This window comes from Miscanthus floridulus, chromosome 6 (genome assembly GCF_019320115.1).
Source record: "Miscanthus floridulus cultivar M001 chromosome 6, ASM1932011v1, whole genome shotgun sequence".
Taxonomy (NCBI): domain Eukaryota; kingdom Viridiplantae; phylum Streptophyta; class Magnoliopsida; order Poales; family Poaceae; genus Miscanthus; species Miscanthus floridulus.
In genome coordinates this window covers 81,395,791-81,410,475 of record NC_089585.1, presented here as the reverse complement: position 1 = coordinate 81,410,475, position 14,685 = coordinate 81,395,791, and the positions used below count along the sequence as shown (strand labels likewise).

Here is a 14,685-nt window from a genome sequence, read left to right as displayed (position 1 = left end):
GCAACTCCTCCCGAGCCCTTACAACCATCTCACTAAATGAAGGCCTATCATTGAATAGCACAGGCACGCTTTGCATGTCAACAAACTCAACATATCCATAGTGATCGCTTTCAACGGTGCCTCCATGATATATGGTAACTAGGTTGTCCATCTAGTTCAAACACGTAACGAAACGCATGTCATTTAATCCAAATTAGACGATAGATAGTACCTAACAAGTACTTTCTAACTACAAACTAAGTAAATAAGATAATAACTACATATATATATACAGTGTACTTACTAAATAGCTAGATCATATGTAGTTAACTAAATATGTAACTACATATCTAAGTAGCTATCTAACTATATCCATGTACCTATGTATCTATGTTTCTATCTATCGACATATATATCTCACTAGATCACTAACTAAATCAACTACCTGAGTCATCACATTAACTAGTAAATAACAAATACCAACTAAGTAGGTATATTGCATATTCATAATTTTTACCTTTCCAACGACTGGTCCGCGGATGTCGACGGAGTCGTAGAGGACGAAGGGCATGGGTTAGGCCGACGATCCGGGCCGGCGGTGGCACGACTGGCTGCTGCAGGTGGCGGGGTCGACGGTGGCGTGGCCGATGGCAGCGGTGGCACGTGGCGGGCGCGGGATGCCCTGGGCTCCGCATGGTGAGTCTGGCTCGATGGGCGCGGGAGGCACAGCGGCCGCGGGCGAGGGCGGTGATGGAGGGCGGCAAGGCGGGACGAGGCCGGCAGTGGAGGGTGGCAAGGCGGGCCACGGCAAGGCGGGGCACGGGCCGTCTGCTGGGGCACGGCGTGGGGTGGCCTCGGGCGGCCGTGGGACGCGGGCGCGGCGTGGCGCTGATCGGCGTGGGCGCGGGCGCGGGCGCGGGCGTGGCGTGGGCGGCCGGTGGAGGAAGGGCGCGGGCAGCGGCGGCGACGCAGAGCTTGGCTATCCTAGGGTGAGAGAGGAAGAGGAAGAGAGGCGCGGGCCATAGGTATTAAAGGCTTGGCGCCAGTCGCTCTAGCGCCGAGCTCGGCGCCAAGATCTACGGCGCCAGAGTGACTGGCGCTGAGCTTGGTGCCATGTCATTGCCCAGGAGCTCAGCGCTAGAGAGGCTGGCGCCGAGACGTGTTAGTTCGACCCAGCATCAATGGCACCGAGCTAAGGTTCCATTTTCTAAATTCTTTCCGCCAGAGGTCTATTTGTGAGAAACTTTCAAAAATGGGTCAAGATGAAAAAAAAATCGGTTGCGTCGGCGTCGGCGCGTGTGTGCTTATCCAGATAGCCCTGTGGTTATTCCTCGTGTTACCCTGATCATATCATACGGCGTGGGGCAGAAGCTGGCGCGTGGGACCGGATGGTTGGAGGGCCCATGGGGCAGTGGCTCCAAACGGTTTTGGTGTGCGTGGAGTAAATGCGCATGCGCTGGAGCCTGGAGGATAGATATCCAGAGAACTATTCAGACATGGGGGGTTTTTGACATGTGGCATGTAAAACCGTTACAAGCTATGACTTGATCAGCAAGATGAAGGAGGCCGATGTAATCTCGAATTATTACTGCTAATCTAGGCTAGGCGTATATGGTTATAGTCATAGTAAATTTGCATTGGCGCATAAATGTTCACCCTGTTCGCTTGGGCTTGTTTGGCTTATAAGCCATACTTTTCTAGCCAGCGAATAATATTTTTCTCTCACACCAAATCAACCAACAGTATGGATGGCCAACAGGCCAGCCTGGTCCGGCACGGCATGGGCCTGTGCTTGGCACGGCCCGATAGGGCACGGCACAGAAGGGCCCATCGGGCCACCGGGCCGTGCCACACCAGTCCATCGTGCCTGGACGACGGCCCAGCCATGGCCTGTCGGGCCAATTTTCGTGCCGGGCTAGCCCGATGAGCTCGACCTTTTTAGCAGGTCGGGCCGGCCCGAGGCCCACCAAATGCGACAAAGAGGAGGGGGAGGCAAGGAGTGGAGGTGGCGACGGCCGCCGGCGAGCTCCCCCCGGGTCGCTTGATGCCAGATCCGGTGAAGTAGTTGGCGGAGGAGGCGAGTCCGGCGAAGTAGCTGACAGATCCGCGGCAGTCTGGCCGGATCGAGGGCGTAGAAGGCCGGATCTGGCATCGGGGCGGAGCTCAGGGCCAACACGAGTAGCCAGAGAGAGGGGGAAGGGGAGGAAGCATGAGCAGCGGGAGATGGCAGTGGCTGACGGCGAGCTTGCCCTTGGCCCTTGACATCGGATCTGGCATCAGGGCAGAGCTCGGTCCCAGCACGAGTAGTGGGAGATGGCAGTGGCCGCTAGCGAGCTTGCCGTGCTGCGCGAGAGCGTCCCATGTCTACGCTCGCCTCACGGCCTCGCCTGATGCAAGGGAAGGGGAAGGAGCCAGGAGCGTCCGCGACGCAGAGAGGAGAGGAGCGAGTGCGTAGTGGCCTCGTGGGGAGGGGGTTGCGCGGGTGGAGGGAAGGGAGCACGCTCGCCTCACGGCCTCACGCCCTCGCCCGATTTGAGGGAAGGGGAGGGAGCCGGGAGCGTCCGTGGTGGAGAGGAAGAGGAGCGAGTGGCTGAGTGCGCAGAGGGGAGAGGAGCGAGTGCGGCGTTGGAGGGAGCCGGGAGCGTCCGTTGACCGTGGTGGCGTGCGCTCTTATATGAGGGGGAAGGATGGTGGGCCATGCTAGGCCGCGGGGAGGGGAGGAGTGAGGAGGGTGAGGGGGGAGGCCGGGCCACTACCGGACCGACCGTCGCAAGCTGGGCCGTGCCGTGCCAGCCCACGGGCCTGAGCAGTGGCCCAGGCATGGCCTGCTCCCTCGGGTCGTGCCAGCCCGGGCCCGCTGACCATCGGGCCGTGCCGTGCTCGTGTCGGGCTTAAAAAGCGGACTTCGTGCCGTGCCATCGTGCTTCGGGCTGCATGGACATTTATAGCCAACAATACTTTCAGTCATAATTTTTCAGCCAAACAAGCCCAAACGAACAGGGTGGTTGTTATCCCCAGACATGATCCTACTCTGCCGATGTCCCTACATCCTATCCTATTCCTATCCACGGTATAATGGCAGTTGTTTTATTAGGATAAACACTAGTACCAATAACAATAAATCATTTTATCTTATCTTATCCATCCAAGAGTCTGAGCCCCGGTAAATCTTTCTTAGCTGGCTTTGTACATGTACTACTAAGGGCACGTACAACGGACGTCTTTTTCCTGTCTCTTTGATGACAATTTTGCAGAAACCCCCCCAATGTAGCGGAAAGACGAGCGCCCCGTCGCCTCGCGAGGCGATGGGCTTGTCCCGTGCTCCTAGACGGAAGAGACGTCCGAGGCTCCGTTGTACGGCCTCATCGTCTAGAGGCGATGGCGCGCCCGGATCTCGCGTGGGCAACAGCCTTCGGCGCGCGCGAGAGCAGCGATGATTTGGGCGCGCGGGAAGTTTCCGCGCCAAATCATCTCCGCCCGCCATATCTCCCTCACAGGTGCTCCAGTTCGTCACTTTCCCCAGTCTCTCTCATCCATCTCCACCTTGCCCTCCTCGCCTTCGATTTGGGTGCTGCAGAGATGTCTACACCGGTCGGAGCTAGGAAGAAGAAGGGATCCACAGCTTTGGCGTTGGATGCGGCAGCGGCGGCCCTAGCCCAAACCCTAGGTCGTGGTGGTGGCTCGGCGCTGGGGGCTCTCTCCCTTGGGCTTGGTGGCGGCGCGGTGCTGGTGGCCCACTCTCTCGGTCGTGGTGGACGTGGTGGCGGCTCCACAGCAGCAACGACCCGCCCAACCTCCATTGGCGTCGACGAGGGCACGACAACGGCGCCAGTCTCCATTGACGACGGATCCAACGGAGGTGGCTTCCCATTTCAGTCTACTACTCAAGGAACATCACCTATTTGCTTTTGCAATTGCATCATTAATTATTGGTTTGGTTAAATTGAGCATAAAGTGCTTCCAGTCTGCTACTCAAGGAACATCATCTATTTGCTTGCTAATAGTTATGGTGATCGGTGACTGATGCCAGGCGCCTAGGCTTAGTATGGCCTGTGCCATCACAGTTCCTGCCTTTCATGTGTTCGACGAAATGCGTCTCCGGCGAAGCGAGTAGTTGCATCATCTCCTTAGATTTGAAAAATGTCTACACTATATATGCATCCTTTTTCTATCTAGTTAATTACTAATTTGAGTAGTCTTGATTGCTTTAGAGTCTTATATTTTTTCCACTGAAAATATGGAATGAAAATGAAATTTGGACCATGTCATATATAGTTGTTCGTTGCATATATACATGTTGCTGTTTGTTACTACAGTTGAAAACCATGTTTAACTTTAGGGGCACAGATACTGACTTTCATATTATCGAAAGCACAGCTTCATGTTTTCACCATGGTTTGTCATTTTAGTTCTGCTAGTTTCTCATTTCAGTTCTGCTGGTTTCTCATTTCAGTGATGTGTGTATGTTTGTCATTTAAGTATTAGTACTCTATTCAGTTAAGTTTCAGTTGAGTTCTAGGGGTGTTCAGTAAGTAGCAGTACTGCTAAGTTTCAGTTGTGTTTTTAGATAAGATTCAGTTAAGTTCCTTAAGTTTCTGTGAACTTGATCCTAAATGTGTTGCTATTTCCTAAATGTGAACCGAGCTATCAATTTGCTGAAACAGCTCTTACATGATTGTTGCATGATTTTCTGAATTCTGTATTATACCCAACTGAATGTGTTAGACTGGAAGAGCTTCTTTGTGCAGACGGCTTCTCGGCGCCGATGGCTCTATCTCTTGGTCGTGGTGGCAGCTCGGCGTAGACGACCCGCTCTCTCGGACGTGGCGGCAGCTCAGCAGCAGCAGGGACCCGCCCAACCACCGGTGGTGTCGGCAAGGGCGCGGCGACGGCGCCATCCTCCATTGATGGATCCAGCATTGGTGGCTTCCCCAGCATAGATGGATTTCTGTTCCCTCATTCACCGTCTCAAGCCTAGTTTGATGCGGCCGGCAGTGATCCCTCTTCTCCTGTATCATGGTAATCCCTCTTCTCCTGGTTTGTGATTTTTTCAATTTACAATCATTGTTTAAGATCCAGTAGAAGAATAACATATATTGGATAGATGATTGTTATTGTTTGTTTCATGCAGGGACAAAGACCCACGTCCATCTGGTGGTTTCATGAGCTACTTCGGAAATCAGCCACACAACTTTCATTTGGTTGGTGCACCTATTCACAACAGCCCTTTGAATAGACCACTGTCCACCAACAATGATGCAAGTTCACAGCCTGAAGTAGAAATATTACTTGACAACGACAATGTTAGGACTGAGAAGAGGATCCTATGGACAGAGGAAGAGGATCTTAGATTGATGAGCGCTTGGATAGAACATTCAACAGACTCTACCTGTGGAGCCGATAAGGGTGGTAACCAGTATTGGGGTGAGGTTGTTGAATCCTACAACAAGACTACCCCACCACTTCGAAAGAGAAATCTGAAGCAATGCAAGGATAGATGGCACAAGATTAATAGGTGGACGGACCTCTTTGAATGTGCTTATGTAAAGGCTCGCAGAGTATTTACAAGTGGATATTCTGATCAAATGTGGATTGATGCAGCCCACAAGTTCTATGTGAAGGACAACAAAGATGCAAAACTAGGACCCTTTGTTGGGATTGAGGTTTGAAAAATTTGTCGAGAAGTATCAAAGTGGAAAACATACAATGAAGAGCTGAGGAATGCACGTAAAAGGAAATCATTTCACCTTGAAGAAGAAAGGGATCAGAAAAATGATGAAAGTTTGGAAGAGATGCCAAATCGACCAATGGGTCAGAAGGCAGCTAAAAATGCAGCTCTAGTTGCAAAAGGCAAGTCAAAAGGCTCCAGCAGTGAAGATAATGGTAACTCAAAGGAATCTGCTATTGATCTAGACAAATTAGGCAAATTCCAGGAGGAAACAAATGCAAACCGTATGAAGATATTGGAACTGCAGCAGAAGCTATCATCTGAGAAGCTTGAGACCACAAAAATTGTCCACCTTACTGCACAAGAGACAAAAAGGGAAAGATGCTTGAGAAAGAATCAAAGATGATGGAGGCTTATAACAGCCTCATCTTACAAGATACAAGTTCAATGTCCGATGTTGAAAAGGCGGAGCGAGTTGCTGCCATGAAGTGTCTTAGGAAGGCCCTTTTTCCTAAAAGTGACTGAACAGGTAACTTGAGCAACCTGTGCTATCTACTGTGATTTACAGTAATTTCAGCTGCTATCTATGTTTGCTGTAATCACAATGCACTTGCCTCTTCATAGTTTCAGGAAAATCATATCTGTTGCTTCCATTAGCATATGATTTTTTTTTTCTAAAAACAGAATTGGTCATGTGTGTTTGCTTTGGTGAATTTTTTCTGAAAACAGAATTGGTCATATCTGTTACTTTTGTTATACAGAGCTAGTAAATCATCATCCTCTATAACTCAACACCACTTGGGTCTTTTGCTCAGAATTTTTGGTTCTTTTGTTGTGGTCACCATCCTCTATAACTCAACACCACTTGGGTTGATCCTTGAGTTTTTTTTTCCATAAATATTCAAATGTAAATGATTTACACTTTATTGCTTGAGAATACACACCACTGAAATGCTTGATAGGCTTGCTAATTATGCCCCAGTGGCTTTTGCACTGCTTTGCTGATCACCTTCTATCTGGAGGCAATGTGGAATTGAACTCTTCAGCTACATTCTTCCAATAGGAATCTGACTTCTGCTCATTTACCTTTAACTGAATCAACAGAATGCATTACCCAAGCACTAGAATAGATGTGGTCCTAACCTTGCTGTGTTGTTTGTATATATACAGGTGGACGATGAGTTCAGCGGATAGAAAAAGAAAATGGGGAGAAGTTCCATTCTAACGACTAGAAGATGAAGAAAGAGTCGGTAGTTGGCTTTTGGCGGCAGTTGGTGGTTGAGTTATTATCTGAATGTGATCTACTAGTGACTGCTATCTGAATGCTTCCTAGTTAAATTTATGTTATCTTTCTGTGTGAACATGTGATTGGTATCTGAATGCTTCCCAGTTAAATTTTTGTGTGACCATGTTACTGCTATCTGAATTTCCCAGTTAAATATCTCACATGCGTAACTGAAGCATTAGTGAGTGTAATCATGTTGCTCTTATTTATCCTTGATACATTTTCTATTAAATAGCCACACAATGGTATACAAAATTTATTTATAGTTGATCATAACTACATGCAAAGCATTAAACAGTTTAGAGACGGACCCTCTGTCTGTGGGTTGTATGACTTGTCTTTATACTCGTCTGTATGATAGAATCGAGGTGCTTATAGACGGACCACTGTCTGTGGGTTGTACATGCCTTAATCCGCCATGTTGTATCTTTCTTGTCACGGCAATAAATTTGTTACCATCAAGCATCAATGCCAAAATCCTGTAGTGTGTTGTGTGAGGAGTCAAATCCTAATTTGAACCCTCTGGATCCAGATAGAGCTATTCACACGCCGAGGTCGTTTGAGTTCTGACCGCGTACGTGTGAGCATGCAGCCGTTGGGATTATTCTTGATCAGCAATCACATTATCTAACGTCGTTATCTTTTTGATACATCTGTCTGCGAGACTACCAAAATAGGCTACACATTTTATCCGTTTTCCACTTTTCCTGCCACTTTTACTTCCGGAACAATCCTTCTGTTCTCCTCTTGTATATCGCAATTCAAAACAAATCTGCGGTAACCAATCCATCGCCATCCGTAACGTAACGAATAGCTTGCTCGTTTTTGGCGAGGTTGGGCTACTTCTAGCTAGACCGGTCCAGACAGCCTGGCCCAACATTCAGAACCAAGCTAGATCTGGTCTGGATGACAAAAGGCTTGACAATTTCTGTCGCTGAAACCGGCTGAAAACTTGCGTCGATGGTTTCAGCAAGGTCGAATAAAACGGGCAGCTGGTCGTCCTCAAACTGTCTCAGGCTCTGAGCCGCCATTGGTTACGAGGGAATACAGGCACAACACGAGGCGGACACCAATCACCCCAATGCGATTGGCATGTCGCTGAGTATCGTTTCTGCAGCTGCACGCTATTGGCCTGAAGAAGCCATGCGGTGGTGCAGCACGGCACATGCATTTGTTTTATTTTATTTTTTTCTCTTGAAGACACGCGCACAGCAGATCTGTTTCCAAACCCTTCCAAACTGATTCATTGTAGGCTGTTGAATGGCAGAATCTATATATCGTTCAAGCCGATCAGATCTTTAAGCAGTTCCAGGTCAATCAGCCAGCAAAGGCGTCAAACAATTTCACTTTCGCCAATCAAAATTCCCCCAGGGTTTAACAGTTAACAGCTGCTCGTATAGCAATATAAAGAATGCACTATAACAAGTTAACAACATTACTATGCTACGAAATCATGGTGTATATATGCTACGGTGGTTTCAAACGGGGAAGGGGTAAGCAACTTCTACATTCCTTAACCAGTGGCGGGCTCAGGATTTTGAGGTCGGGTATTCAAAATGTAAAAGGATGTTAACTTTTTTTTGACAACCAAAGCTTAATATTTAGCATCACAATTGATAATATCGTATATGCAATTTTTTTGTGAGGATACTGTATAGGTAAAGCAAGTTTTCATATATTTTTAGAATTTAAGCATAATTTAAAATTATTTTAATATCAATAGTTCAACATAGCAAAGCGACAAAATATTAAATACATAGTCATATAGAGGAATAAGAAAACTTATACAGTTAAACTCAGCAAAAAAAATTTTTGATAAGGATACACTCAGCAATTGAGCGTCAGCTGCTGCTGTGCACGTTGCTTGGCTGCTCCCGGAGTCCCTGTCACCGCTGCTCGATAGCTCGGTTGCAGCCCCGCGTGCGGCCGCAGTGGCTAGCAGGCAGCAGCCCCGGATGCCCTGGCCCCCAGCCCCACGCAGTCAACAACGCTGCTTCATGCTTGAGTGCGCGGCTGCAGACCCGGCAGCCCCGCGCCGGCCGTCGTCACTTCTTTCCAATACATATACACATAAACACTGTATCTATAAATTTTCTTGCCAAAAAAATTGGGTATTCAACTGAATACCCTTGAATATAGCTGGGCCCGCCCCTGTCCTTAACCACCACAACAATGGCTTCTACGATGGCAGTATCGTCCTGGAACAATTAACCAAGTCATAAATCCTTTTCCCTGCTGCTGCCCCCAAGCAAAATATTCAATTCATATGCCATTCTTGTTCTGCACTTCTGCCCCTTGATATGTCTAACCGTATGAGTTTGACCCCAGATTTCCCAACAAGTGGATACAGTTCACTTCTCAGCTCTTTTCGGATTGATGTATCCTCCTCCTTTTTGGAGGTGGTGTCATGAAAAGCTTTCTAACAGTGGTAAGAGGGTCATCCTCCTGAATCATAGAAAACCAACTGTGAGATTGCGTTCTAGATATACAATGCATGATTCAATGAAAGCACCTACCTCATCGAGAAGGCTGGTCTGAACCTCCACTTGCAAGTCCCCATCAGATCTTTTGTCCTGAGCAAGTAATGCCGAGAGAGTCAGCCTCCATCCAGGCAAGGGTTCGCCGTAATCAGGGGAAATCCAAGGGCAGAATGTCCGGTGCTGCTTGATAGGATCAAACTCATTCATTCTGTCATACAGTCCTTGTTTTTCTGTCACAGAAAGCATAAATTCACAGTTAGGATTTGAGGAGAGCTAACTGTGATGGACACGGAGGACACCGATGAAGAATTTAAAACACATTACTCAACTAGACTAACAAATAAGAAACACAAAAAAGAATGAGAAACATAGTATGTGTGCATAGTCTTCAGTCTACAGTAGTGAGATAAATATTTTTTTGCTGCCACGAGATAAAAAGAAAACTCAGCACTGTTGTAGCAGCACATACATTCTGTGCTAAACAGCTATTACTTTGAATGTGCTAATTATAGCCTTATTACAGTATCATGAAAGTTGGGTGATAACAAGCTACTTCAATCCTTTCAACTGTAACAACTACACAGAAATGAGTTCTTTACCTGGAGGTATGTACACACCTTTTTCCCTGTTGATTAATGATTCTGTGATTGCGCTGACCTCAGTTGGCCTGGAATTGTTTGCATGCGTCTCTGTTAGGGTCACTCCATTAGAAGGTTCTTCACTCGTACCCTGAACTGAGCAAAATCTAGGTTCCAATCCATGTTGATCAACAGCTGCATCTGATCTTGTTATACTTTTTCTTGAAGAACTTGTTTCTGGTTGCTCTACATTGGAAGCTTCATCCAATTTGGTATCCTTATCTGTATTGGAATGTGAACCACCTTGTTTCTGTTCAGTGCTCACTACCGAGTTTGGTATGCTCTTTTCAGAATTTTCTCCTGGCTGGTCATGCTTTGCCCCTATGGTGGATGTATCAACATCATCGGTATCACCTTCCAACAAATGAGGTTCATCTGTGCTTCTTTTACGTTTCATGGAACCTGAAGCATCCGAAGCAACAGGAACCATGTGGCTATCACTTGCGGAGGAAAGCAAATTCACACGGGAGTTCAAGTCAGCTTTCAAATGTCGACTAACGACAGGAAATGAAACTTTTGGTCGGAAACTTTGTCTAGTTGGTGGAGGACCCCCAGCAATGGTGAAATTAAAACCAATGTTGGCATCCTTTGAATGTCCTACTCCACCGACTACGTTGGCATGTCCATTATCCTGGTCATCTTGTCTATTAGAATCTGAAATCAGCTTAAAGAGTTGATGAGGTCGTTGTACAAGAGAAAAGGGCCACAAGGCCACACATGCACCACAAAATTGGCAATCTAAAACAACTGATAATGGATCATAATGCTGATCTTCTTGATTAACATCAGCAGATGGTCGAGCACCATTAGCATCATCAGGTGAGTAAAATATGACCCGATCCTCCATTGTCTTACTTGATTGCTCTGGTTGAGCCAATTTAGAGGTAGAGTTTGCATCTGAAAGAAACTCAGTTCCACAGTCAATAGCATAAGGAAGTAGGCGGGGTTCCCATCCACACAAACTTATTATCTTAAGTGCCTGCTACAAAGTTAAGTGTTAAATTGGAAAGATAGATGGATGATTTGATGCAGGAATGCAAAGTGAAATTACAAAAATAAAAGGCAATAAGTAAAGGAACAAAGCATATCTTCATGTACTAATATGGAATGTCAATCCAGATACAAGGATCTAATTCCAATGAACACAGCAAAGAAGCTTCCTACAGACATAATCAAGTTCTTAAAGATACAGTTGGACTCACTATCTTTGACTATTTCATTTAGAACTTAACAAATATCATATTGCCATTACTATTTTGAAGCAACACCAGATATTTATAGGTCGAAATTTGCTTCATGAGAGTATTGTTAAATTTCCCTAATAGCACAATATTATTTCAAATCAGACCTACAGCCAACAAAGAAGAAACGAACTATGAAACACATTTCACTGCATACGGCACACAAGGTTTTAACATGATAGAGTAATAGCCGTTAATAGGTTTTAACTAAGCACGGTTTATTCAGTTAGGGTAATACCGCAAATCCACAATAGAAAGTTGCATATGAACATTGTCTGTGGTTAATATCAGATACTTATATCACCACGCTAAAAGTCATATGGTTCCCATGAACATAACAAGAAAAATCTCATAGCAAGTCAGCAACTCCACAAATAGATGAAGAGAATTACCTGATAATATGTGTCAGCGTCTTGAAAGGCACCATCCGAATCCTTAATTGTAGAGTCCTCAGTAAGCATAAATCCCCCTTTGAGAACAACTGATGAAGAGAATGGTTCGGATAGGAACTGCTCTAGCTGTGGACTCCTCTTTTTCATGGTCTCAAGAGAAGAGCAGGAAATTCTTGGGAATGCTAAAAGTCGCAGCAGAGAGGACAAAAGCTCATAGTAGTTCCCAACTAAAACAGGAGGCGGTGTTGGTGGAAATAAAGCAAGTGATTCATCACATATGTTATCAATCCACGGGCACAGTAGTTTATGCCCAGTGTCCAGCTTCAGGCTGAAAACAGCAGCAGCCTTTTCAACTGCACAAAACACAGCTCTCAATAAATAAAAACAAAATATAAACAGGAATACCATATCAAGCAGGTAAATGAAGCCTATACGCTCTCTTACAGATAAAAATGGGATGTTTTATAACCGTTCATAAATCATCACTACACAGAAGTTATCTGTAACGTATACCCAACAACAAGAAGAGCACACAAAAAATATTGTCTTCTTCAATCATAGACTCATCGTTTGAGATGAAATGCACAGGTTAACATAGTATAAAATGCAGACCTTGCTGTGTTGTCCACGAGGAAGGAGTGGAGAACAGGAGTCGTGCCCCACAAGCTTCACATGTTATAACATCCGGCTCAATGTTAGTCCATCCTCTTCTTGCGCAGTTAACAGGACTAATAACCTGAAGAAAGCAAGTAGTTATCAACCACTACTACAAACTGCAGATACTTCACCTGAATGCACAATCACCAGTTCTCAACTAAACCATACACATAATCAGTAGCGAAGCTACGTTGTAGCTTGTGGGTGAGGATGCACCCACAAAAATTTGAAAAACCAATACTAGGATTAAATTTTCAACATGGTTCCAGCTTAAATTTCCACACCTACAAGGCAAGCACCCCGAACAGGGGCGGAACTATAGGTAGCAGCGGGTGCGGGCGCACCCACGCGAAAACAAAAAAACAGCGATTATGATCAAAATTTCACCATATATACACCCATGGTAAAAATCTATGCACTTACAAGGCACCTGCTACCAGATTTTCAATTGCATTTTATATTTTAACGTGCTTTAACCAAAAACTACATTCAGTACCCCCAAACATTCTCCACAGAGGACTTAAAAGTTTCTCAAAATCAATGGCCAGTGCCCACTTGAATGCCACCAATCCAACAAGCAACATTATAAGGGTAAAAATGTGTAAGTAAAATGTACCTTGGGCTTGGCGAACCAGGTCATGGCCTTGAATGACCCGAGCCGACGCATCAGGTCGGCGCGGTCCCAGGGGCGGCACGGCGGTGGCGGCGAGATCGCTGACATGGCCGACAGCTGAGGCGGGAGCCGCGACCCGCGCACCACCCCGAGCCTTCTAGCCGCCTCCGCCGCTGCTTTCCCCACCGCTCTCCCGGAGCTGCCGCGTCAGATCAGATCAAACGCACATCAAATCAAAGCGCATAATAAATAAGAGAGAGAGAAGCACACAAGAGGCGCGAGCAAAAAAGATTAGGGCAGGACCTTGGAGCCGAGGCCGACGAAGAGGGCTTGGAGCCGCCGGTGTTACTCGACTTAGGCTTGGGGAAGTGGTAGAGCTTGTCCATGGCCTTCTTGAGGCGCCGCTCCGAGTCGGCGCTGATGTCCCCACCTCCGCCTCCGCCGGCGGCCATAGAGGTGGCGCGGGGCGGGGATCGGCGGGGAAGACGACGATGGGGGTGGGGTGGCGATTCGTGCTTCCAAGCTGCTGCAGCTGAATGCTGCCTGGTGCCTGCCACTACACGCAGGAGGGGGTACACGGGAAGAGGGCCGCATCCGGGCCAGACGAACGCTGACGTGTGACGTACCACCTGGTCTTGGGCTCTGAAGTTGTTGGGCCGTTTTCGCGTCGTAGTTTTAGTTGGGCTTTGTGTTCCCACTGTTTGCGTAGACACGTTTTCTCCAACTAGTTTGAGAAATTTTGCTAAAAAAGAAAACTAGTTTGAGAAATGAGACTCGAGACGTGTGTTTTAGGTTCATTGGTTCCCCACTTACCCTTTTCCCCGCGGAAAGCCGCTGCAGCAGCCTTGCCGCCGACCCCACCTTCCCACGAGCGAGAACGTGATGTTTCTGTTAGCGACTTAGCGCTCCTGTAGCGACGGCCCGCCGATTCGCCAAGGCCCAAGTGACTAGCGGTCCACTTCCTGCAGCAACATATATATATACAAGTACGTATGTATGATGCCTTTTCTTGGTTTCGTTTGCTTGCTTCAGTTTCTTTTTTGTTTCGGTGATATTTTATTTCTTATTTTCATTTCTTTATCTTTTTATCTTTCGATTCTTTCCTTTTTTATTCTATTCTATTATATTTGTTTATTATTCTTTCTTTTATTCTATTTTTTTCTTTCTCTTTTCTTTTCTACTTTCTATAGATTTTCTTATTTTCATTTCTTTTTACATTTTAGCTTTATATCCATTTTTATTATTTTTATATGTTTATTTCTACTATTTCATGAGATACATATATTGTTCACGTAAGTATACATTTATGATGCTACGATGTATTTCCTTTCCGCTCGTTGATAACTTTTTTTATTTTTCTTTTTCCTTTTATGGCCTTTTATTCATCTTTTCATTTTTTATATTTTTATCTTTATTTTATTCATTTTTCTTTTGCCCTAATTAATTATTTTTAATTTCATTTTTTGTTTTCATGTGCTTTATTTTCCTTTATTTACTTCTCTTTTCTCTTTTTATGTTTCATGTTGATTTTTTTCATTTTGTTTTTCATTTTCTATTTTTCTTTTACTCTAATTGTTTGTTATTTTTAATCATTTTCATGCTTTACTTTTTTACTTTTTTGTTTTTTTATTTCATATGTTACATGAGATACATGTCATATTTTGTGTAGTATGCATGTGATCTTTTTTTCTTATCTTATTTAAGTTATTTGTTTATTTTTTGTATGTTTAGC

At 45.7% G+C, this 14,685-nt stretch overlaps 1 protein-coding gene and 1 pseudogene across 2 annotated transcripts; one reads left to right on the top strand and one right to left on the bottom strand.

Annotated features, from left to right (window-relative positions):
* The first annotated feature begins 3,357 nt into the window (after window positions 1-3,357).
* Window positions 3,358-6,902, top strand: LOC136460752 (glutathione S-transferase T3-like; annotated as a pseudogene).
* Window positions 6,903-8,728: 1,826 nt separating this feature from the next.
* LOC136458476 (uncharacterized) lies at window positions 8,729-13,513 on the bottom strand. 2 transcript variants are annotated; one of them, XM_066458416.1, is made up of 7 exons: window positions 13,257-13,513; window positions 12,957-13,152; window positions 12,296-12,419; window positions 11,684-12,036; window positions 10,012-11,029; window positions 9,449-9,642; window positions 8,729-9,377 (listed from the first exon to the last, which is right to left on the bottom strand). In XM_066458416.1, the coding sequence occupies exons 1-7, from the start codon at window positions 13,403-13,405 to the stop codon at window positions 9,291-9,293; spliced, it is 2,121 nt and encodes a 706-aa protein (XP_066314513.1). In that variant the 5' UTR covers window positions 13,406-13,513; the 3' UTR covers window positions 8,729-9,290. The 2 variants fall into 2 exon arrangements, with proteins under 2 accessions (XP_066314513.1, XP_066314514.1); XM_066458417.1 differs by having other exon boundaries at window positions 10,030-11,029.
* Window positions 13,514-14,685: the final 1,172 nt, after the last annotated feature.

What these genes read in the sequence shown, in the direction of transcription:
- LOC136458476 (XM_066458416.1), bottom strand. Translation starts at nt 13,405, where the DNA reads ATGGCCGCCGGCGGAGGCGGAGGTGGGGACATCAGCGCCGACTCGGAG. An exon ending in TCGTCGGCCTCGGCTCCAAG is followed by an intron (nt 13,153 to 13,256) that starts GTCCTGCCCTAA and finishes CTGACGCGGCAG; the next exon opens with CTCCGGGAGAGCGGTGGGGA. An exon ending in AGACCAGCCTTCTCGATGAG is followed by an intron (nt 9,378 to 9,448) that starts GTAGGTGCTTTC and finishes TCTATGATTCAG; the next exon opens with GAGGATGACCCTCTTACCAC.